The following is a 22,904-nucleotide window of genomic DNA, read 5'->3' as shown; positions in this document are numbered from 1 at the left end:
TCTCTCTCTCTCTCTCTCTCTTTCTCTCTCCCTCTCTCCCTCCCTCCTTCTTTCCCTCCCTCCCTCTCTCTCTCTTTCTTTCTCCTTCCCTTTTCCCCCTTCCCCTCCCTTCCATTTCCTCTGTCCACCTAGGGTTTCATAACTGAACCTGCAGATGTTCTGCCCAAAGGAATATAAATCTTGACCTCTGAAACCTGTGCTAAGTGCTTTCTTAATTGCATCTGATCCTCATAACAACCCAGTGAGGTAGTTGTTGTTATTATCCCTATTTTATGGCTGAGGAAACTGAGGTAGATAGAGGTCAAGTGACTTGCCCAGTGTCACACAGCTAGTAAGTGTTTGAGGCCGGATTTGGATTTAAGAAGATAAGTCTTCCTGAACTCCAAGCCAGGCACTCTATCCATTGTATCATCTAGCCACCCAACAAATTTGTGTGTTCGATCAAAACAGATCCACACAGTGCCCATATGTAAGGATGTGTGCCTCATTCTGTATCTCCTCCACTCTATCGGTCCTTTGCCAAATGTGGAAAGATTGTATATGAACTAATGCAAAGTTGACTTTCATCAAATGCTAACTTTTTAAAGAAAAAAATTCCAAACCAAAGGAGAATTGAAACTGTGATGTTTAATGATATTTCATATGCATCTGAAGAAAGAACAGGATTTGGAGTAAGGGAAACTAGGATCTGACTAGTCTGTACTGTGAGTGCAGACAAGACATTTAATTTATCTGAGCTTTTGTAGTTTCAGACAATTTAGTTATGTCAGTACTTACAATACCTGGTTATTGTTGGTAACTTGAAAATGCTGTATTTTTAAATACAAGATTTTTTGTTTTTGGTTAGTCCCTCATTGCTCTCTTTAACGGGTGAGGGAGTCTTCAAATGTAGACTGCTTAATGCAGGCACATCTCTTCTAGAGACAAATATAGGGCTTTTTTGCTAACACATTTATTTTTGGTAGCTCTTGTGGTCCATAAATATTTTGGACTTATTTGATGGTACTTCTGAGAGAATTTCTAGCTCTGAAACTGACTTGTTCTTTAAATGATTTTTTAAAAACCCAGTATGCCAGAGTAAACTCTAGCTCCCTGACTTCTAAGCTCACCTTTTAGAATGAACTATGTTGTCAAAAGCTTCCAAAGCACCGCTTCTAGGAATAACTGCTGTAAAAACACTTTCTATCTCAATCGGAGGGTAAATCTGGTCATGTCTAAACTAAGACTGTATCCTTTGCTGATAAAATAAGAATCATGTTATAGAGTAACTAACCCAACATTTGGAATTCCATTATCATGAAAGTGGTATTCTTCTTTGTACCTTGGTCTTGAAGTTCAAATATAAACTTCCTTGATATTTAAACCCTTCGCAACATGTCCCAACCTACCTTTTCAGTTTTATTGTCTATTACTAGCCTCCATGCAACCTGTGATCCAGTTAACTTGCCTTCTTCTTCATTGTACATAGCACTCCATGCATGGACTGTCCCCCATGTTGGGAATGAACTCCCATTTTGCTTCTGGCTCTTAGAATCTTAGTTTCAATGATCCAAGATAATCCCAAAGGAGTAACCACCTCCAGAGAAAGAAATGATATTGATTGAATATAGACTGAAGCATGCTATTTTTCTCTTTCATTTTTTTCTTTTATTGAAATCTTCTACAAAATGACTAATATGGAAGCATTTTACACAATTGCATATGTATAACCTATATCTGATTGCTTGTCTGAGGAAAGGGGGAAGGGAGGGAGAAAAGGAGGGATAGAATTTGGAACTCAGAACTTTAAATTAAAAATGTTAAAAAATTGGAAAAAAAAAAAAAGATTCCCTAGTTTCCCTAAAAGCACAGCTGAAGAGCCATCTTATACATGAAACCTTCTTTAGTATCTGCAACTACTAGACCTTGTTCCTCAAAATCACCTTGCCAGATGCCTTGTATATGCTTATATCTGCATATATATACACATATTTATATCTACTTGTATATACTTACATCTGCATATATATGCACATATTTACATCTACTTGTACATACTTATATCTGCATATATATAAACATATTTATATCTACTTGTATATACTTATATCTACATATGAATACACACACGCATAGACACACATTGTCTTTCTTGGCTGAACTGTCAGCTCTTTGAGAGAAGGAACTTTTTTCACTTTTTGTCCTTGTATCTCTAGCACTTAGCACAGTGTTGGGCACAAAGTAGGTATTTACTTGTTGATTTGAGCTATTTCTGGAGTCTTCATCTCTAGCAGTTTTACATAGAGTTAAAAAATTCATATCAGTGAATATCAATGTGTTTAAAATATAGTCGACACCTACTGTGTTCAGAGACGTGCCAGGAGTGGCACAAAGATGAAAAATTATGTATTAAAGAAGTGTATCTACTTTAAATGGATGAAAATGAATATTTAAATTCTAACTCCTTTAAAAAATTTCTGTTGAGGGACAGCTAGGTGGCACAGCGATAGAGTACTGGCCCTTGAATCAGGAGGATCTGAGTTCAAATTTGGCCTCAGACACTTAACACTTACTAGCTGTGTGACCTTTGGCAAGTCATTTAACCCCAATTGCCCTGCCTTCCCCCCTCCAAAAAGCAAAAAAAAAAAAAATTTCCGTTGAGTAGGAAGATAGGGCTTTGTCTCTCTATCCAGGAGCAAAAACATACTTAGAACTCTTCAGAAAGTTAACATGTCATCCTCAATCAAGTTGACAGAGCATCTTACTTGTTTTAAATTAAAGATTCCCTTTAATATTTAAGAGTGTTTTGTTTTTGAGGTGGTTGTACTGTCTTGTTGGGGGCTTGACAATATCTACTTCCCATCCTTGTTTTTATTTCCTTTATAAAATATATTGGAAAAGTATCACCTGGGAAGGTCAAGAGATGACAAGACCATTATGAAAATGATTTAAGGAAACTATGGCAGCTGGTTTCCTTGAAAGTTTCTTTTCTTGGGGAAGAATAGACCTCATAATCCTTCTCCTGGTCCCATGACATTGGGCAGATGTTATAAAAATATAATAGTTTACAAAATTCTGGATATTCTGACTCAAATAGGATGGGAACAGGTAGTAAATATGTGCTGATATTTAGGATTTCATCATTTCCTAAAGTAGAAAAAAATTTCTTTAACGATCTCCCATCCAAGGGAGATTGATATTAATGAGACATAATGTATTGGGTTAGAGTGTTCAGTTAGGAATTAGGGAGGCAGACTGGCAATGCACATTTATTAAATACTTATTATATGGCAGGTACTATGCTGAGCGATGGACGCAGAAATAACAAGCAAAAAGAACAAATTCTAGCTGAAATCCTGACACTTAAGAATTGTGTGACTGTAAGCAAACCTTTTAATCCTTCTCAGCTTCAGTTGGCTCATTTGGGAAGGTAAAAATAGTATTTGCATCACCGATCTGGAGGTTTGTAAGGAAAAGACTTTGTAAACCTTGAAGGGTTAATGAATGAGTTATTATTATGGTGATTCTGAGTAACAAGGTAAAGACATAAATCATAGTAAATTAGGGTTTAGAGGGACCCTAGACGCCACAATGCCCCCATTTTACAGATGCGAAAACGGAGTCTAAGAGAATTCATAGGAGCAGAGATTTGCAGCTAGAAGGGACCTTTGTGGTCTAATGCACCTTCCTCACATTAGAGACCCAGAGAGGTTGATTGTTTTACCCAAGATGACATTAAGATGACATTAAGTGGCAGAGCTTGAGATTCAAAAAGTCTTTGGACTCCAGAGCTCTTTCCTGTATACCACATTGTATTCCATTGTATTGTGTTCTCTGTTAATATAGAGAGCTGAGGTGAAGATAATCTAAAAGGAAATGGGTAATCCAAAATCAGTTTTATCTAGTTTTTGAATGTGCTATGATTCAGTTTCTTTATCATACTATACTAAGGCAACACATACTCCAAATGGTTCACATTTCAGCATTTATCAGCAGAGATGCGGGAGGGGAGCGAGTATTCTGGGTCCCTAATTAGTTGCTGATGGTCAGTATATTAGATAGTTTGAACATGTCTAGCGCCCAGCTTGGAGCTCTTTCTCTTAACCATCATGAGGATTCACAGAGCTGTCATTCAGGGAACCTCCTCCCTGCCTGGGACCATGGATATTACACATGGACCATTAATAATTGTACTAGCAGAATGCGTTTTCCCATGGGGAAAGTGTATATACTGTCCCTGTCTGGTACACAACACGATGTATCGTTCTCATCTTGGTGATGCCCTGCAATCACCCTCTCCTCCTTTGTCTGTAAATTGGGGGATTAGACTAGATAGATTAGGTGGCTTCTGAGCTGTGAGCTCCTATCCTGTACCAAAATTACGATCCTTTGATTCTGTTTAACATTGAGAAATCTCAGGCTGGGTCATTGCTGTGAGTTACGAACCCGCGGCGAAAATATGTAAGACCTTTCCCCCATTCAGGGCCCAGTATCCCAGTGGTTGTCAAGAAGGAGTTTAACTAAAGTTTGAATACTTAGCAAATTTTTCTAACTGTATTTCAATGTTTCCTTTTAATACCATGTATTTTATTTTATTAATTTAAAAATATTATTCTGAAAAGAAATCTGTAGGCTTCACCATGATACAGCAAAAGTTAAGAGTTAAGAACCTCTGGGCTAAATAACCAGTAAATTACTTTTTATTATCACTTTCCAATAAGCTGACCTGCAGCAGATAGGGCTGGCTAGGGGGGAGATTGCATGGTCTCATGCAAAGCCATTCAGTATTCAGAAACCAGGATGGTACTGGAGGGGCTTGCTCTTTTATGAATTATTTAAAAAAAGATAATATAGAGTTTTGTGTTTTATACAGCAAATTCAAAATTCATGTTGGTAGGAGTGGGAAAGAGACTATTCCTTCTGCTGACTGATATGACAATCCAACATCTGGTGTTAAGTGACTGTATGGAGGGGGAGACATTGATTCTTCACTCTTGGCTCGATTTTGCTACATTACCTTTTGATTTTTCCATTTAACAAAAGACTTTTCTATGTGTTTTTGTTTACAGACAGCAATACTGAGGCGACAGGGTCGATACGTATGTTCAACAGTTCCTCCAAATGCCGAGAAGGAGGCCCAGAGCTTATTTGTTACAGAGGTAATGCTTTGTAGTGTTTCATTGAAGGAATTGACATGTCTCTGTTGTTTGGGGAATTTTTGATGTTTTTGCCCCTTTTGGCTTCAGCTATTGTTTTCCAAAAATTGTCCCAGAAGGAACTGCCTTTTTATGGGGAAAAGTTGAATATGCAGACAAGCACACCCTAGCTCATTCCTGGCTTGTTTCCAGAGCTTGCAAAGCTTGCAAAGCTTGCAGAAGGACTTGTCAGCAGTGAGTACTTCTGACCCCAAAGCATGCATTCTACATGATTCCTGTAGTGTGACTAGGATGATGAATTCGTTGTGAATGCATAGGGGTGGACTGGCTCTTCTCCAATCATTATTTAACACAGATATGCAAATGACCTGTCCAGTTACCCAGAATGAGTAACAATATAGAGCAATTTAACTATAATGCTCTATCCTGAAAGGAGGATGGGTTGGTGTATTTCTTTTTAAAGAAGGTGGGAGGTTCTTTTTCAAAGTTACCTTTCAGACTAGTTTCACATATATGGTATGCCTGCCAGCAATGTGGTAGGTAACAGAGAGAAAGAGTCATTTCTGGTATGGTCCTTGCTTGGTATGTTTTTATAACCACTATTGCTTAGAATTACAAATAGACACTATCTTGCTAAGAATGGAACAGCCGTTTTAGCTGTGTTTTAGATTTTGTCAGATTTAGTTTTTTTAAATCTGGATGTTTTGAATAGAAAAAATGCTTAACAAATTATTGCCTTTCATTTCAGCACCAAATAGAAATTGGCATAAAAATAAGGATATTTTAATTCCACATTCCTGATCAATACATTGTTAGGATATTCTTCATGCCAGCAAGCTATATATACTTTTGAGCAAAGACCAACCAGTGAGACTGTTTATATGGTGATAGCTGAAAATTTGGAATATTTAAGTTTAAACTTGGAATTTCATTAGAGCACCTTCCTGTTCTTAAAGAAGTTCAGAAGTCCATCAGGATTGGGTCGGCTAGGTGGGCCAGTATGAAGTCGGGAGGACCTGAGTTCGAATCCAGCCTCAGATACTTAACACATACAAAAAACTAGCTGTGTAACCTTGGGCAAGTTACTTAACCCCAATTGCCCTCCAAAAGGCAAAAAAAAAAAAGTCCATCAGTATTACATTAAATAATGTTACATAAAGCATTTAGCATAGTACCTGGTAAGTGGTTAGGTGCTATATAAATGCTTATTCATCCCCCTATCCGTAGTACTGTACCACAGTAATGAATTCTCTGAGAATCTTCCACATAAGAATGAATGCTTATTTTATTGTACTTAAATAAAACAATGATCAACATCATATATTTTTAAAATTATTCAACAAAATGAAATATTAAGAGAAAGTAGACATTTTATACCTTAATTCTGGTATAGTTGCAGCATGGATGGATTTATCCTGCTGCTTTTGGAGCCAACATAATTTAACACTTTGGTGATGCTGCCACAAAGGGTGGAGTAAAGAATACTTCCTGTCTGCCTTCTGGCCCCAAAGAGAATGACATAATAGCTGTTTAAAGTTTCAAAGAATATTGAGCGTAGCTTCAAAATATTGATGCATCTTGAGCAGAGGCATGGAAGCTTAAATACAAACCAAATTATTGTTGCCAGACTTTTACTGCTTCATTGATTTACTGCTTTTTGACATCTAATTCTAGATTGAAATGACTGTTTAAAAAAAATAATTATATGAGATGTGGTTAATTTGTGTGTGTGTGTGTGTGTGTGTGTGTGTATCATTGTACTTTTTAATTTAGTCACCACAGCAATGTTTTCACATTTTTTCCTAATGGCATTTTCATTTGTATGCAAATTCTGAGTACATAGATGTCTTATTTGTTTAGGATTTATGCCCCCATCTAGTTCTCAGAAACAATTTGAGGCAGCTTATTCTTGTTATATTGAGAGTATAATATTTAAATGTATACTGTGCGTTTAAAATAATTAGAATGCCTTATTTCCTTCTTATAGAATTGAATCAGAATTATTTTTACATTAATTTTTATTTTATTGTTTCTTATTTACATGTAAAGTTTTTAACTTTTTTTTTTAAGAAATTGGGGTTAAGTAACTTGCTCAAGGTTACACGGCCAGTTATTTCTGGGTGTGGTGCTAAGTATCTGAGCCCGGATTCGATCTCCAGGTCATCCCAACACTGGAGCAGGTGCTCTTACTTGCTGAGCCACCTGGCTGCCCCTAAGCAATTGGGGTTAAGTAACTTGCTCAAGGTTACACAGCCAGGTGTTACTGGGTGGGTGCTAAGTGTCTGAGCCCGGATTCGATCCCTAGGTCATCCTGACCCTGGGGCCAGTGCTCTTACTTGCTCTGCTACTTGGCCGCCCCTTAACTTTGGTTTTTAAAAATTTTGAGTTCCAAATTCTTTCCCTGACTTCCTCCCTTCCCCCTTCTTGAGAAGGCAAGCAACTTGATATGGATTATATATGCAGTCATGTAAAACACTTCCATATTATCCATATTACAGAAGAAAAAGCAGACTAAAAAACCCAAGAATAATAAAGTAAAAAAGTATGCATTCAATTTGCAATCCATTAGTTCTTTCTCTGGAGGTGGATAGCATTTTTCATCATAGGTCCTTCACAATTTTCCTGGATTTGATTATTCACATTTGATTATTATACAATATTACTGTTGCTATGTATGATGTTCTGGTTCTTCTCATTTCACTTTGCATCAGTTCATGTAAGTCTTTCCAGGTTTTTCTGAAATTCACCTGCTTGGCATTTCTTGTAGCACAATAGTATTCCATCACAATTGTATACCACAACTTGTTCAGCCATTCCCCAGTTGATGTGTATCACCTCAGTTCCTGGTTCTTTGCTGTCACAAAAAGAGCTGCTATAAATTTTTTTGTACATATAGGTCCTTTTTCTTTTTTTTAAATCTGTTTTGGGGCACAGACCTACCAAATATCACCTAGTAGTGGTATTTCTGAGTCAAAGGGTATGCACAGTTTTATAGCTCTTTGCAGAATCATTTTAAAGGAATTTTTCACTACTCCACCATAACTGTGTGACTTCTGTAGTATACTAATTCATTGTGTAACAAATATGTAAATATATTGCAGCGAGTGTTATGGTAGTTTTCCCTTGATTTAAAAAAAAAAATATATATATATATATATATTTTGGCTTTTTGGAGGGAAATTGGGGTTGTGATTTGCCCAAAGTCACACGGCTAGTAAGGTGTCAAGTGTCTGAGGCTGGATTTGAACTCAGGTCTTCCTGACTCCAGGGCCAGTGCTCTATTCACTGTGCCACCTAGCCCCCCCCTTTTTCCCTTGATTTTTTTTAAGGAAAACAGGAGCTAAAAGATCTCTCCTGTTGCCAGACAAATAGCCATTTTAAGCAATAAACTCTATTCTTGCTTCTATGTGCTAACAAAGCAGTTGTACCCATGGTTAGAGGGCTGAGCCTGGAGTTAGGAAGACCTATGTTCAAATGTGACTTCAGAGTTTTACTAACTGTGTGACTCCAATTAATATCTCTTTGCCACCATTTCCTCAAATGAAAAGCTGGGGTTATTATAGGACATACCTCCCAGGCTTATTGTGAGAAACAAATAAAGTAAGATTTGTAAAATGCTTAGTATAGTGCCTGACATATAGCAGGTGTTTAATAAGTGTCTGTTCCAAGGGCAACTAGGTGGTGAAGTGGATAGAACACTGGCCTTGGAGTCAGGAGGGCCTGAGTTCAAATTTGGCCTCAGATGCTTGACACTTACTAGCTCTGTGACCCTGGTCAAGTTACTTAACCCCAATTGCCTCACCCCCCCCCCCCCCCCAAAAAAAAAGTATTTGTTCCTACCCTTCACTAAAAAATGGTGAAATTTGGCTCTGGAATATTTTTTGGTTTAAGTGTACTCCTTTGTTCTAGATGGGAAATCACTTTGAAAGTTAAATGTGTTTATAAATATAAAGCATATTTTCAAATAATTAGGACTGAATGATCTAGAGGTAGAAAATGAGACATAATTCTCTGACATGTTTTTTTTTCCAGCTATTCATATTTGTTATGAGGGTGGGCTTCTTCTTGGTGTAGATGTTAATGGGTAGTTATTTATATATATATATATATGTGTGTGTGTGTGTGTGTATGTATATATATGTATTTGTATATATATTTGTATGTATGTATATATGATGACTATTAGTGATTTTTATATGAACAGAATGGAAAAAGAGTAAACACCAGTAGTTTTGCTACAACCTTGTTAAATTTTTTATATCCTTATATATGCTTGTTAAATTTTATATGTACTTCTTAAAAACCATATTATAAGTAACAGTTCTAGTTTCTTATAGAAACCTCCTTTCTTGTTCTTCTTTGCATACTGAAATGTTTGTTTTTACTTATAATTAAATCCATAATTTAAAAGGATAATTAAAAACACCGTATTAGGAGTTACCGAATACTTTCTAGCTCCCTACTATAATGTGTTCATTCCTATGCTAAGCTGCCTCCTTCCTGGCTTTCATTTGGCTTAGTTTCCATGGACTTGGGGGACTTAGCAAAATGTTGTGGTCTAGAGGGCCAGTCTTGGTATTCTAGCCATATTGAGAAAATCATCCCTGATCTTACTGAGTTCTAGGAATAATTTCAATAGTGAAAGATCCATATTGATAATACAGAAGGGACAAACATTGTGGTGAATCTGTTTCTGATTAGCCAAAAACTGATCAGAAAATGCATATGTGTTTTTCTAGTTGGTTCAAATGAAATGATAATGCTGCATTCTACTACTTATCCAGTGTAGATTCAAAATCATTCCTATATGAAGGCCTAATCATGTTATTTTTTAGGGTGTTAGAAACTCTTCCATTCTTGCATGGATGTTACTGGAGATTGTGTATGAATTGTTATAGCTGAAGTGATTCAAATGAAATGTATTTAGGTTAGTGTCACTAATAGAAGCCTTGGCATGGAATGGTGTATAAATTTAAGAAAAATGTTTATGAATAAATCATAAGGGTTACTATGAAATGGAATCTGTCTTATAGTCTTGCCATATAAGAATACCATTTTAATAAAAAGAAGGGAAAAAATTCCTAAGACTTAAGAATGCTCTTAGGAGAAGCTCATTGGAAAGATGGGTAAAAGTACAGTTTTCATCCATCTTTCATAGCATAGTAATAACAATTAAATATCAATTAACATTTTAAAGTTAAAGTTCTCATCGTTTACATATTCATGGAGGGTTTTCTATTGCTCTTCTAAAGAAGTCAAGTGACAAAGGGAAGAAATAATAATGTTTGTATCTAATTTATAATAGGACTGGCCATATGCAGAATTTCAAAGTATAAAGTCCTCTGTTTGGCATTTAAAGCTCTTGGTAAACTGACCTTTTTCTGCCTTTCCAGACTTCTTACACATGACTTCTTTCCATGCATTCCATTTTCTAACTACAATGATCTACTCTTTGAAGTTGTTTTAGTCTTGTCTGACTCTTTATGACTGCATTTAGGGTTTTCTTGGCAAAGATACTGGAGTGGTTTGCCATTTCTTTCTCCAGCTCATTTTACAGATGAGGAAACTGAGACAAACAGGGTTAAGTGACTTGCCCAGGGTCACACACTCATAAGTGTCTGAGATGAGATTTGAACTCAGGAAAATCAGTCTTGACTCCAGGCCAAGCACTCTGTGCACTATGGCGCCATCTAGTGGCCCCTTGCAGTTCCCCAAACATGACTTTCCATGTCCTATTTATGTTTTTGCATTGGCTGTCCCCCATGGCTGGAATGCTTTACTCCCTCACCTTTGCAACTTGGTTTCACTGGCTCCCTTTAAGACTCGGTTCAAATTCCACCCTCTCCAGGAATCCTTTCCTAGTTTCCTCAAATGCTAATGCCTTCCCCTTTCAGATTACCTTCATCTGCTCTTATAATCTTATATATACTCAGTTATTTGATGAATTGTCTCTCCCATTAGAATGGAAACTCCCTGAGGGGAGATTTTTTTTTTTACTTTTCCAGTATTCCCAGCATTTAGCACAGTGCCTGGTACATAGGAAATACTTATTAAATTCTGTTTAACTGACTGACAAGTTCAACTGATGAAATTCTCCTAATAGAGTTTAATTCCTTTGCCCCAATATAGAGGAAGGTTTTGGAGATGGGAGGTGTAGTACTTGGTACCATTGGGGCAGTTCACTATTTTATTATGAGTATGGCTGCCTTGGGCTATAGTTTTTAAACTTTTAATCCTTTTGCTATTTATTTCTACCCATATAGTGCATCAAAACCTATAACTCTGACTGGCACGTTGTGAATTATAAATATGAAGACTACTCTGGAGAGTTCCGGCAGCTTCCAAAGTAAGTAAATCATCTGACGTCGTATTATGGGATTGATCATGTTGAGTGCATGCTCTGTGCTTGAGAGGCTCAATTTTCATGTACAAATAAATATAAAGAGGATATTCCAGTGATTTTTAAAAATACACAGTTGGTTTGGGATATCTTTGCTTTTGCCTTTGCGAGTCAATAAAGACCTGGATGGAATTTATTAGAGAATTACTGGATTATATTTTAACCTTTACCATTAGTGTTTTCTAAGGCATGCACCAATAATCAATACTAATAAACTACTAATAAAAATAATAACTTAGATGCAACTTATTGGGTAGAAAAGTTAAAGATAGAAAACTAAGTGTTCAAGAATCTGGGAGGGAATGTTGTCAACTTGGGGCTTTGTAAAAGAGGGTCTGATCTTGTTTGGGCTTTGTGTTTTATTTGAAAAGAGAATCAAAGCTCAAACATTTTCCTTAGTGTTCTGTGACACTAAGTCACAGAAAAAGTGTCCCCTTCCAAGTTTTTAACAAAGTTGAGTACATTGAAGTTGACTAGTGGCACCTCCAGTGGGTCAATGGCAGATGTTGCCTTGAAGGTTGACTGGGGGATGCATGCATTTTATTCATTATGAAAATTGAAAGCAGAATTTTACATTATCTGTTCAAAAAAGTAAACTGATTCAGTGAATGAAAAATAAATTTGCTTGAGCACCTATTCATCTGGTTTACTTTGTATTGGTTTCATCTGTGAGCCGAGGTAACCTTTTTTGTAGTATTCTCAGAGGACGAAGCTGTTTATTTTGTCTATTTGTGTGGTTCAACCACTCCTTAATAATGTCCAGCCAGCTTTCCAATTGCCTCTTTTCTAACCTCAACATAGAACACTCCCTTCAAACATTATCTCTTCCAGATGGTCTTCTCTCTAACTGTACTACAGTTTCAAAATCTTCCACTTGGGGACTTGTCATTGTCTCTGTAATTGTTTTTCATTGGTCTTCTTTCCCATAAAATCCTTATTGGGAGAAAATATGAGTTATATCATTAAATATTTTGACCTTTTTCTATTGCAAGTAGAATTGATCCATGACCACTGGTAACTGTCACCCAGCAAGCCTGATGACAGAGGTGACAATAAACTGTTTCCAAAATTCAATGTATTCTGGTGTGCACACTCCCAGAGACACGAGATTTCTTTTCTCACCCTAGTCCTAGATATAATTGTAGTGTGGATTTAATATTTCACTCATAAATATAGTAAAGATTAATATTTAATACCTTACATTCAAAAGCCCACTTGGTCCTTTCTACTGTGATTTCTGTCTTAAATATTTGATGTATAAGAGGTTTGGTTTATAAGAAAAGGCCTTTACTGGTCCTTCCAATTCTTAGAGCCAAAGTGTCAAACAAAAACAGCAGAACTTGGCATGCAAACTCCTGAGTGCCATTTTTATTTGAGTTCAACACAACTATTTTAGAAAATGAAGATTTTTTTTCCTTAAGGGTTGGGTAGTGCTCCCTGAAACCTGCTGTCTTCACTGGTGAGTTCCTGTCCTCCATTTAATGAGGGACCCCAGCCATGTTCAACTATCTTCACTCATTTTCTGGACTTTCCCATTTCCTTAACATCAGTCTATCCTTCCCTCCCTTTATTCATTCCCCTTCATGGTTGTCTTCTTCTATTAGAATGCAACCTCCTTGAGGGTAGACATTATTTTATTTGCTTGTATTTATATCTTTCACACTTGGCACATATAGTAAGCACTTAATTAAAGCATTATCTATCTATCTTGCTATAAAATCGCTTTATTCCAAGTATAATTTTATCTTCACGTGCTTATGTTTGAAAAATATTTATCTTAGAGCTGTCAGATTAACAGTTGAAATTATTCTGGTACCTCCTTCATCTTTGTTTCTTTCTTATGACCTACTTTTCGGCTGGTTGTTATTATTTATTACCATTCTTAGAATGAGCAATAGATTTTCTTGCTCAGAATCATAGACTTAAGGAACATTAGAATAGGAAGGAACATGGAATTATCATGTTAAAAACCCATATTTAACTTATGGGTTAAGCAAATTTCCAATGTGATTTATCTGATCCCCAGAGAACTTGTCATTTATGGATTCTTTATGACGTCTGATGTGTTGTAAACATTATTCACATCTTCCACCATTATGAGGCATCATAATCATTGGCATTGTGTCATCAGTAGAAAGCAGAGAAAACATTCTGGGTGTGGAATTTCAGGAAGAGTTCCAATCCTGGCTCTGCACTTACTGCTTTTATGACACCTTTTTTGGGCCTCTTAGTTCTCATATCAGTACAATAAGGTTGGGCTAGATGATCTCTTCTGCCTCTGAGTCTTTGCGGCCAGTGATTGGCAAGCTTTTCCATCCCATGTTCTCTTGGAGCATACCAGTAAATCCCGCCCTGGCTGCCCTCCATGCCTGGGATGTTCCCCTTCCTCGCCTGTACTTCTTGGTAACAGTGGCTTCCCCGCAAACACTGCCTTCTATAAGAAGTCTTTCCCAGTCACTACCGTTGCCAGAGCCTTCCCCTTTCAGGTTCCATGACTACTCTGTTCTCCCATGTGTCAGATTATTTGCATATTATCTTTCCCAATTGAATATAATCTCTATGAGAGCAAAGGTTGCTTTGATTTTTCTTTGTTTCACCAGCACAAGTGACTGGCATGTAGCAGATGCTTAATAAATGCTTATTGATTGACTCATTGATTGAAATACTGGTGTGAATTCATCTCCCACCCCAAGAAAGTGCTCTAAATAGTCTTTATAAATCCCCAGTTTCCCTAGAGCTAAAGCAAAGGATGTGACTATTAATAATCCTCATTGACTAGATAATTTACAGATAATAAATGTATTGATATTTATAATTTACGTTAAAACTTTTTTCTTTTTTTTAAAGCAAAGTGGCAAAATTGGATAAACTTCCTGTCCATGTTTATGAAGTGGATGAAGAAGCTGACAAAGATGAGGTAGATTGACTGCATGTTATTGTTTCCCTTTTATCTTCGTCATTAGTAAAAATATTGGTCAAATGGAGCCTCTTTTATTTTTATAACAACTTGGAAAATCAACCATCTTTCCATAAAATGTTATTTTTCATGTTTCTGCTTAATTGACAAAATGAATGAAACAAATTTTCTTATCTTGTTTATCTGTTTGCTCCCCCAAAATTTCAAAGAAATTGACTGATCGGTTCCTAGGGCTTGAAGTTAATGGGTATTCCTGCTAGGGTGGTGGCAAGATGTAACACTCATTTATCAGATTTGGTACATGACTAAAATATATCAGCATCTTTACTCTCCAACTTTGAATTGTGGTTATTCACTACTATGAAGAAAAATGGCAGAAATTAAATCTTTAAATGGGTATATTCCCTGATTACTCTAAATTAATTCACTCTTTTTTTTTTTTTAAACCCTCTGCTACCCTTAAAAATGTGAAGAGACTATAGCTTAGGATGGTGGAAAATATGCAAATATATTAAGGCATTTTTGTTGTTGTTGAGTAATTTTTCAGTCATGTTCGATTCTTTGTAATCCCATTTTAGGGTTTTCTTGGCAAAGATACTAGAGTGCTTTGCCATTTCCTTCTCTTGCTCATTTTACAGATGAGGTAACTGAGGCAAATAGAGTAAGTGACTTGCCCAGGGTCACACAGCTTGTAAGTGTTCGAGGCTGGATTTGAACCCAGGAATATGAGTCTTCCTGACTCCAGGTCTGGCACTCTGCACTATAGCACTACCTAGTTGCTCCCCATATTAAGGCATTAAGAGGAGCAAATGAAGCCTCATTTTAAAACCATAAAACTGTTAGCTTGCCTAATATTCCCTCTATTTTCATACTTATTTGGGATGTCAAATGTCCCATTTGGAGTTTAGATGCTTTTCAGAGCTGTCGGCTTAGTTATACACTATCAGCCACTCACTAACAAACTTTTAAAATATCTTTTGGTAGCAGATTCTCCCAGAATGCTATATTAAGAGCCATTTCCTCAAATGGCATTTGAATTAAAAAAAAAAAATGAAGCACATTGCTAGTGAGATTCAGGATCTAGACTGGCGTGGGACGATTGGAATCAAATCTCATTGTATGTTCCCATCATTTATCTTCCCTTTAAACTAAAAGCAGGAGAAAATGAGCATCAGATATAATCTTGAAAGGGAAAAGAAGTCACCGAAAGTCAATTTGAGTGTGTGTGTCTAAATCTAAGTAGAGAGGTCAGCTAGCTGATTGCAGATTATAAACCTCAGGGTTTTTTTTTTTTAGAACCAGCTAGTTAGAGCCTCTCCTCCCCTCAGCAGCTTCTCATTTGAGAGCAATAAAACCCTGAATGGGCCTAGTCAAGTGAAATGAACCCTGGCCCAAAGTTAGAAAACCTGGGTCCAAATCATACCTCTGATGCTTTCTACCTGTGTGATCTTGGGTGAGTCATTTCACTTTTCACTTCACTCATCTGTAAACTGTGAGTGTTAGACCAGGTGACCCCTGAGATCCCTTACAGGTCTATGACTACAATTCTGTAAAACAGTAGTCAGCGGAGGAGAGTGGCTCTGTGTTCTCCTTACTAATTTGCCTTTTGTTGATTCACTTTTTCTAACTCTTTTTCCCCCAATCCTTTTTTAAAAAGTCCTTTGTCTTTCCCCCTCTTTTCCTTCCTCCTTATTCCAAACTGAACCCACGATTTTCTCCATGCTTTCTCAATGTCGTTGTCTTCACTCCCTTTCTTTACCTTTCCTTGAACCAAGCGTCTGGGAAGTGTTCCAAGAATTTGATGTTGTTCTCTTGCCATGTGGGAGTGTAATCTGGAAACATTTTTCATGAAACTGGGTGTGAGTTCACAACTTGAGTGGTCAAGCATGGCATATGCTTTTATGCATTTCACTAAAAATTTGGTTTTAAGAAACTGTATTGTATCTGCAGTGCTTCTAGGTGTTGGTGGTTTTGGAAATTTAAGATTCTTCTAATTTACAAATGAATCTTTTGATGGAAAGGACAGTGAAACTTAGCGCTCAGTATTACATTGTAATATGTATATTCATTGACCTAACTGCTTATTCCTTCAAAGTGACAGAGGAGGTTTAAGAAATATGAGCAGTGTGCCAGTTGGCCAGATTTTCTAGAAATACATCTGGGAATAGAGAATTATCAGTATTTTCCCTTCTCCTAGGATGCTGCATCCCTTGGATCTCAGAAAGGCGGCATCACCAAACATGGATGGCTGTACAAAGGCAATATGAATAGCGCCATAAGTGTGACCATGAGGGTAAGACAGTGCGTCGTCCTGACATCATTTATCCTTTGGTGGCAATGCTAGGAATGAATGGCTGCACTGAGTTTTATGTATTAAACAGATAGTATTGATTCTTTCAACCAGTCATACTTGCTTTTCCCTAGCTCACCATCCTCATTTAAATGCCCTGAATAGCTGGGACACATTAAGAGCTGAGGTTTCCTTCTCTGTTGTGGAACAAATCATTCCTACCTATGCAGTATCACTTACAGAATGTGAATTTCTTGAGCTAAATTCAACTTCTCCTATGACTGAAATAATGACCACTAATTAAGTACAACGTAAAAGAGAAAAAAATGTGCAAATATCATGAATGTGTAAAGAAAGTAGTTAAAAAGAGAAGCCACGAGCCAAACATTAGTACATAGAATAAGAAGGCTGAATAAGGGCCAAGATTAATAATTAGGATAGTATAGAAGGAGAGAGGTAAGAATAGTATGAAAATGGAAAAGGAAAAAGTAAATGTATAGAAAAGAATAGAAGAAATATTGATTGTGGTCATCCTCATGCTGGAAAGGCGATGAGAAATATGATAGAGCATGCCATTTTAGTGCTTTAAAAAAGTTTATCTGGATTTTAATTACTTTCATTCCTTCCTAAATGGAAATTATATCATTACTTCTTGATAGTAATATTACATCATATTTCTATTCCCTAGATGAGGGAGGTAAATTCTTAGAGATTAAGTTGATGAAGAGAGTTAACTCTCCCTCTGTATCTCTGTATGAATAAAATGCTACAATTATGTTGTAGCTCATTCTAAAATCTGGGAATGTTTATTTCAGCCAGTTTTGGAGCTCTCTGAAATAATAATTGTATATTTTGTATAGTTTTAGTTATCTGCATAAATAATGAGATCTTTATTTTATTTTGGAATGGTGGCAACAAAATTATTTTTTTTTTCTCTTAGTCATTTAAGAGACGATTTTTCCATTTGATTCAACTTGGTGATGGATCCTATAATTTGAATTTCTACAAAGATGAAAAAATCTCCAAGGAGCCAAAAGGATCAATATTTTTGGATTCTTGTATGGGTGTAGTTCAGGTAAATTTGAAATAATTGCATTATCAGGTTTTGTTGTCATTGTTGTTATTAAAATATAAAGCAATTTTAAAATGGGCATAATTGCACTGCAAATGTTATATACAAGCATTCATTTAAAAATTATTGAACAACTACTAGGTTCAAATTTCACTGGGGTATGATATCTAAGATATAATCCCTACCCTCAATAAGTTTGGAGTCTAGTGGGTGAGATAAGACAAATATACAAACAGCTATGTAATTCAAGGCTGAAATGTACTAAGGGTCTTGCAGGAGATGGAAAGCCAATTATGTGGGAGGTTTTAATTTTTCTAAACAGTGAACAGAGGGAAGTTTATTTAGCCATAATATGGAAAGAATCCTTAGCAAGGATATAGCACTAATTCACCTAAGCATAGCTTCCCTCCCTACCTTGGCCTGTTGCTGTGGCCTCAGGGATGGCACTTCCTGCCTTCTCATGATCGAGTTCAAAGTCTGGAAAGAGTGCTTCCAGTGGGTTACTCAAACTGAGTTGAAGTAAAGGGGAAAGGAAAAAGCACTGATTAAGTGCCTACTCTGTATGAGGAACTGTGTACAAATATTACCTCTTTTATTTCTCACAACCACCTTATAAAGTAGGAGCTGCTATTAAGCCTGTGAGGTAGGATCTATTTTCATTCTCATTTTGCATTCAATGAAACTGAGGCACACTGAGGTTAAGTGACTTGTTCAGGGTCATACTCTCTGTCTCTTTCTCTCCCCTCCTCCCTTTTTCTCCTAGAAAGTATCAGAGATTAGATTTGAATTCAAGCTCTATCCACGGTGCCATCTAGCTGTTTATATCTGAACTTGTCATAGTATACCATTTTAAGATTTTGAAAGATAGATTATATAATTCACCCCCAGTTTGACAATTGCAGAGGTAAGCCTAGAGAGATGAAGAAACTTCCTGATGTATAAAAGATCACATAGATAGTAGCAGAAGCAGGACTTTAAGTTTTGTGTATATATGTGTATGTATAAATATATATATTCATACACATATATGTGTGTATATATACATATATATAAAATATTCTCATATTCCAGTATAGATTACTAAAGGATGGAAGGTTTATTTATATGCTCTTTGGGGTTGCTTTGGAAGGGACTTTAGGGTTGTTTTTGAAAGCAGATAAAATTTCTGGTGATTTTGCATGTATTTTGCCCCATTCCTTTATCAGGCCCAACGGGAAAATATGGAATCATCATTTTCACTAGCTTCTCCCAAAAGGCCAGAGTAGAACTGATATCATTTCAGTTCATCTCCTTAGGTACTAGCCTGCCATATTCCTCGACATGAGGAATGTGAACAGAGCCGCTGCCTTATCTGTGCATGCTGTAGTTAGAGCTGGAGGTGATTTTTGGAGATCATTCATCTCATTCCTTTCATTATTCCGATGGAGACTCAGGCACCAAGAAGAGCTAGCTGGTAGCAGAGTCAGGATTTGATCCTTCATCTCTTGGCTTCCAGTTAAGTGGTCTTCATGTCACACAATGCTACCTTTGCATGGGGCTATTGAACAAGGATACTGTGCCCTGTAACAGACATCTGTATATGTACCCCTTCATTTTCTGTGCCATCATGTGTAGTTGGGCTACCTGATCTAGTATGTAGCACCACATCGTGGATAATAAGAGGTTGGTTTTGTTTGTTTTTTTTAATGAACTTTATATAAGTATCTCCCATTGGTTTCAACACCCTAGGAAGAAGTTGCCTCTGTTAATAAGGCAATAAAGAAGGCTGCAGTTATTGACGGCATTGATGGAGAACTTTATTGGTAGTTACCTGCAGTACGTAGCTGAGCCCAGCATCTTGTGTGGGATTCCTTTAGTCGGCGTTTCAGTCGAGCCCAGTTCCAGAAACCTTTCTGGCTACTTTGAATTGACCTTCACAGTGCTAGCATTTAAAAAAAAGAAGTTTGAAGCAAAACACATGTTATTGTGTGTGGTATTTGGCAAGACAGCTTTTGCAGCCATAAGTAGTAAGAGCCAGAAAAACAACAACAATCTGGCTGATTTATTATATTATGTGAGAACCTTTGCTATGTGTACAGCACAAAATGTAGATGTTCTGTTGGTGTGGAATCAGGGAGATCTTTAGTATGTGTATGTCAGAGTCCAAGTGGGAAGACTCGTCCTTCATCCTCCTTTGGAATAAGGGCATGGCAGAGTGGTGTGGGCGTATGGTTATTTGCTTTTAATATGTTGCATCAGGCTTTGAAAAACTAGTAAAATAATTTATGCTTTTTACAAAAGATACAATTATTCAATGTCTTGCATGAAACTAATTGGCTTCCTAAAACTCCTTGGGAGTAATCAATAGAATCCAGGTGCTTATTAGAGTTTGCTAGTATTTGCTTATTTTCTACACCGCATGATAGGATGTATTATGGTTCTTTTAGAACAGGGGCTCTTTATTTTTTTTGTGTCAGTGATCTCCTTTGGTCTTGTGAAAGCTGTGACCCACTTATCAGACTGTGTTTTTAAATAATTGAAGAAAAATATTCATTTTTAGTTAGAGATTAGTGAAAATAAAGAGGTAAATTATTTTTTTTCCATCCAAGCATATGAACCTCCTGGAAATCTGTCTTTGAAATCTAGGTTAGAAATCCCTTGTTTTGGAATCACAGCATCTCTGAGGTGGAAGGTAACTATTCGTTATTCTCTTCAGTTCTACCCTGTTATCTTATGGATGAGAAAATTGAGACTTGGTGATTTTCTCAGTTTCACATAGCTAGCTCAGAACTGTCCTTTGTAAAGCTTTGTGTTCGTTCTATCCCCTGGGCACTTGGTCCAAATGAAGTTAGTTATTCTTTAGATATGCCTTCCTGTTTCTTTGAAGAACAATTCCCAACTGTTGGTCTATCTTGTTCGGTAGATGAAATGCCCATATTCTCAAATGGCATTTAGGAAAGAGTATGTTTCTCTTGATGTAAAGTTTTAAAAAGACTCCATTTTAAAAAATGAACAAAAATCAATTTTCTTTCTCTTTGACCTCCCTGTGTCCCCTAAGGAGGGAAAAATAACCCACCCTTCCCAACAATACCCTGGTAACGTATAAGCATAGGCAAGGAAAGCAAATCCCCAAATTCTAGGTTCAAAAGTTATTAGGAACCTCTTCTCCCCCTGAAATTCCATCAAGAAGCATTTTTAGAAAATAGATTTAAAACATATCTAATTTTCTTACTTCTGTTTATCATTCCCAAGACACTCATAATTTAAGGAAATCATAACAATTCTGATTAGACTCCTTAGAAATAATATTTGTTTTCTTTATTAAGGGTTATAAGTCAGTTACTAATTTGAAGATAAAACATGAAGTTTGCATGTTTTCATATCAATAAGTAACAACTATGGTGAACTAGCCCATGGACTGGTTTCTTTTAAGCCCCCCTTCCCTTTTTGAAAGAAATATTTGTCTAAAACCTTTAAATGTTGTTCAGATATAATCTATCAAGAGAAGTATTGGAATACAAGCATTTGTTCTTGTAATTGTTTGCCTTTGGGCTGTTCAGTCAGGAAGTGTATTCTGTCATTATTCATTACTAAGACAAGAAACCAACAAGTGATCTTCCTGTAGTAAATATTAGGTGCCATTGATCTTGCATGTTTCTATACGTGAGCATTCATGGAAAAATATTTGTTCTTCCAAGAAATATGTGGATACACACATAAGCAAGGATTTTCAAAATAATAGTTGATTTTAATTCAACAAATTTAATTTGGCCAACATTTATTAGGTGCTTGCTGTGAAATTCTTTGAACGCTTATAAAGCATCCAGGGTGTATGGTTGTTCAAGGTGTTCAAGGTGAGGGCTTGCTGAGGCCTTTTCAGGGCTGCTCATCCACTTTTGGTGTCCACCTGATACTCAGCTCTGACCTGTGGCTCCAAGAAACTATTGCCTGCACAGTGGGCACGCCTCAGTAAGACATATCTGCAGACAAGCAAAAGCAGACTGAGGGTAATGAACAGGTCACAAACCTATTGGTAAGTTAGGGGGGTGTCTACCCTGAAGCAGGTGCTGTGGTGCACTTAGAGCTTGGTCAGACACTGAAGACGCCATGGTCATCCACTGCATTCTGACTTTTGTCCTGCCCTGGACTTTGATGACTCTGGAAGAGAGAGTGAGACTGATGACTTTGTGCAACTCTAACTCACTTAAAATCAGTTCACCCGTGAATCAGGACATCCCCTTGTAATATCTTTGGGCCTCTTTGAAAACAAAGATCAAACGAAAATAAAGCATCTGCTATATAGAAGGCACCATGCTTTGTTGATGGGATTGCCAAGTTGAAAAAGGTCTTCACCAGCAAAGATTTCATTGCCAGATGAGAGAGTTAAACATGTAAACAAATAGGGATGGCAGAAGATAGAGCCCAAAGGAGAAATTCAGAAAATAATATATTTATTATACTTGAGTATATTAAAGTATATATTATGTAATAATAATATTATAACATTTAATATACTTGTAGTAAACTTGGGAAAGAAAATGAAATGAGAGAAGCCACTTGAACTTGGTCTTTACAGTCAGTTTATGCAAATGAATGGAAGTGGAAGAACCCAGGATGAGATCAAGGCACAGTACATTGGCTACATCCAATTTGATTGGACATAGAATGTGGGAGGAAAAGTAGAATAAAATCAGGGAGAGGCAGGTAAAAGTCAAACTGTGGAAGTCTTTCAGAAGCCAAACTAAGGAATTTATATTTTGTCCTATATGTACAGGGAACCTCTAAAGACTTTTGAGCAGGTCATTGACATGACCAGACCTTCACAGAGACTATTTTCACCTTTTTTTGGATCCCCAGAGTTCAGCACAATGCCTGGCATGTAGTAAACACAATAAATGCTTGTTGATGAATGAATGGCTGGCTTGAGTGATAGTTTAGAGAGAATGGAGACAGGAAACTCTAATGATAGTACATGTCAGAGCTGTTGAGGGACTGAACGAGGATAGTGACAGAGAGAATGGAAAGTAGAGGATGAAGGAGACAAAAACCGTGAAGAATGAATTGATAAAACGTGTCAACTCATTGGAGTTAAGGAAGGAGCTAAGGAAGAG

At 36.8% G+C, this 22,904-nt stretch overlaps 1 protein-coding gene across 16 annotated transcripts in view; it reads left to right on the top strand.

Moving 5' to 3' along the window:
* DOCK9 (dedicator of cytokinesis 9) overlaps positions 1–22,904 on the top strand; it is a 356,429-nt gene that overhangs the window by 182,754 nt on the left and 150,771 nt on the right. For all 16 annotated transcript variants that reach the window (XM_069064161.1, XM_069064166.1, XM_069064167.1 and 13 more), the window contains exons 3-7: positions 5,049–5,138; positions 11,399–11,481; positions 14,383–14,452; positions 16,650–16,745; positions 17,683–17,817. In XM_069064161.1, coding sequence (XP_068920262.1) covers positions 5,049–5,138; positions 11,399–11,481; positions 14,383–14,452; positions 16,650–16,745; positions 17,683–17,817 — 474 coding nt within the window. The remainder of the gene's footprint in view (positions 1–5,048; positions 5,139–11,398; positions 11,482–14,382; positions 14,453–16,649; positions 16,746–17,682; positions 17,818–22,904) is intronic.

Source organism: Petaurus breviceps, unplaced genomic scaffold (genome assembly GCF_028583685.1).
Source record: "Petaurus breviceps papuanus isolate PSGF00001 unplaced genomic scaffold, PetGlider_PUasm1.0 90625, whole genome shotgun sequence".
Lineage (NCBI taxonomy): Eukaryota > Metazoa > Chordata > Mammalia > Diprotodontia > Petauridae > Petaurus > Petaurus breviceps.
This window is presented reverse-complemented; position numbering and strand designations above follow the sequence as displayed.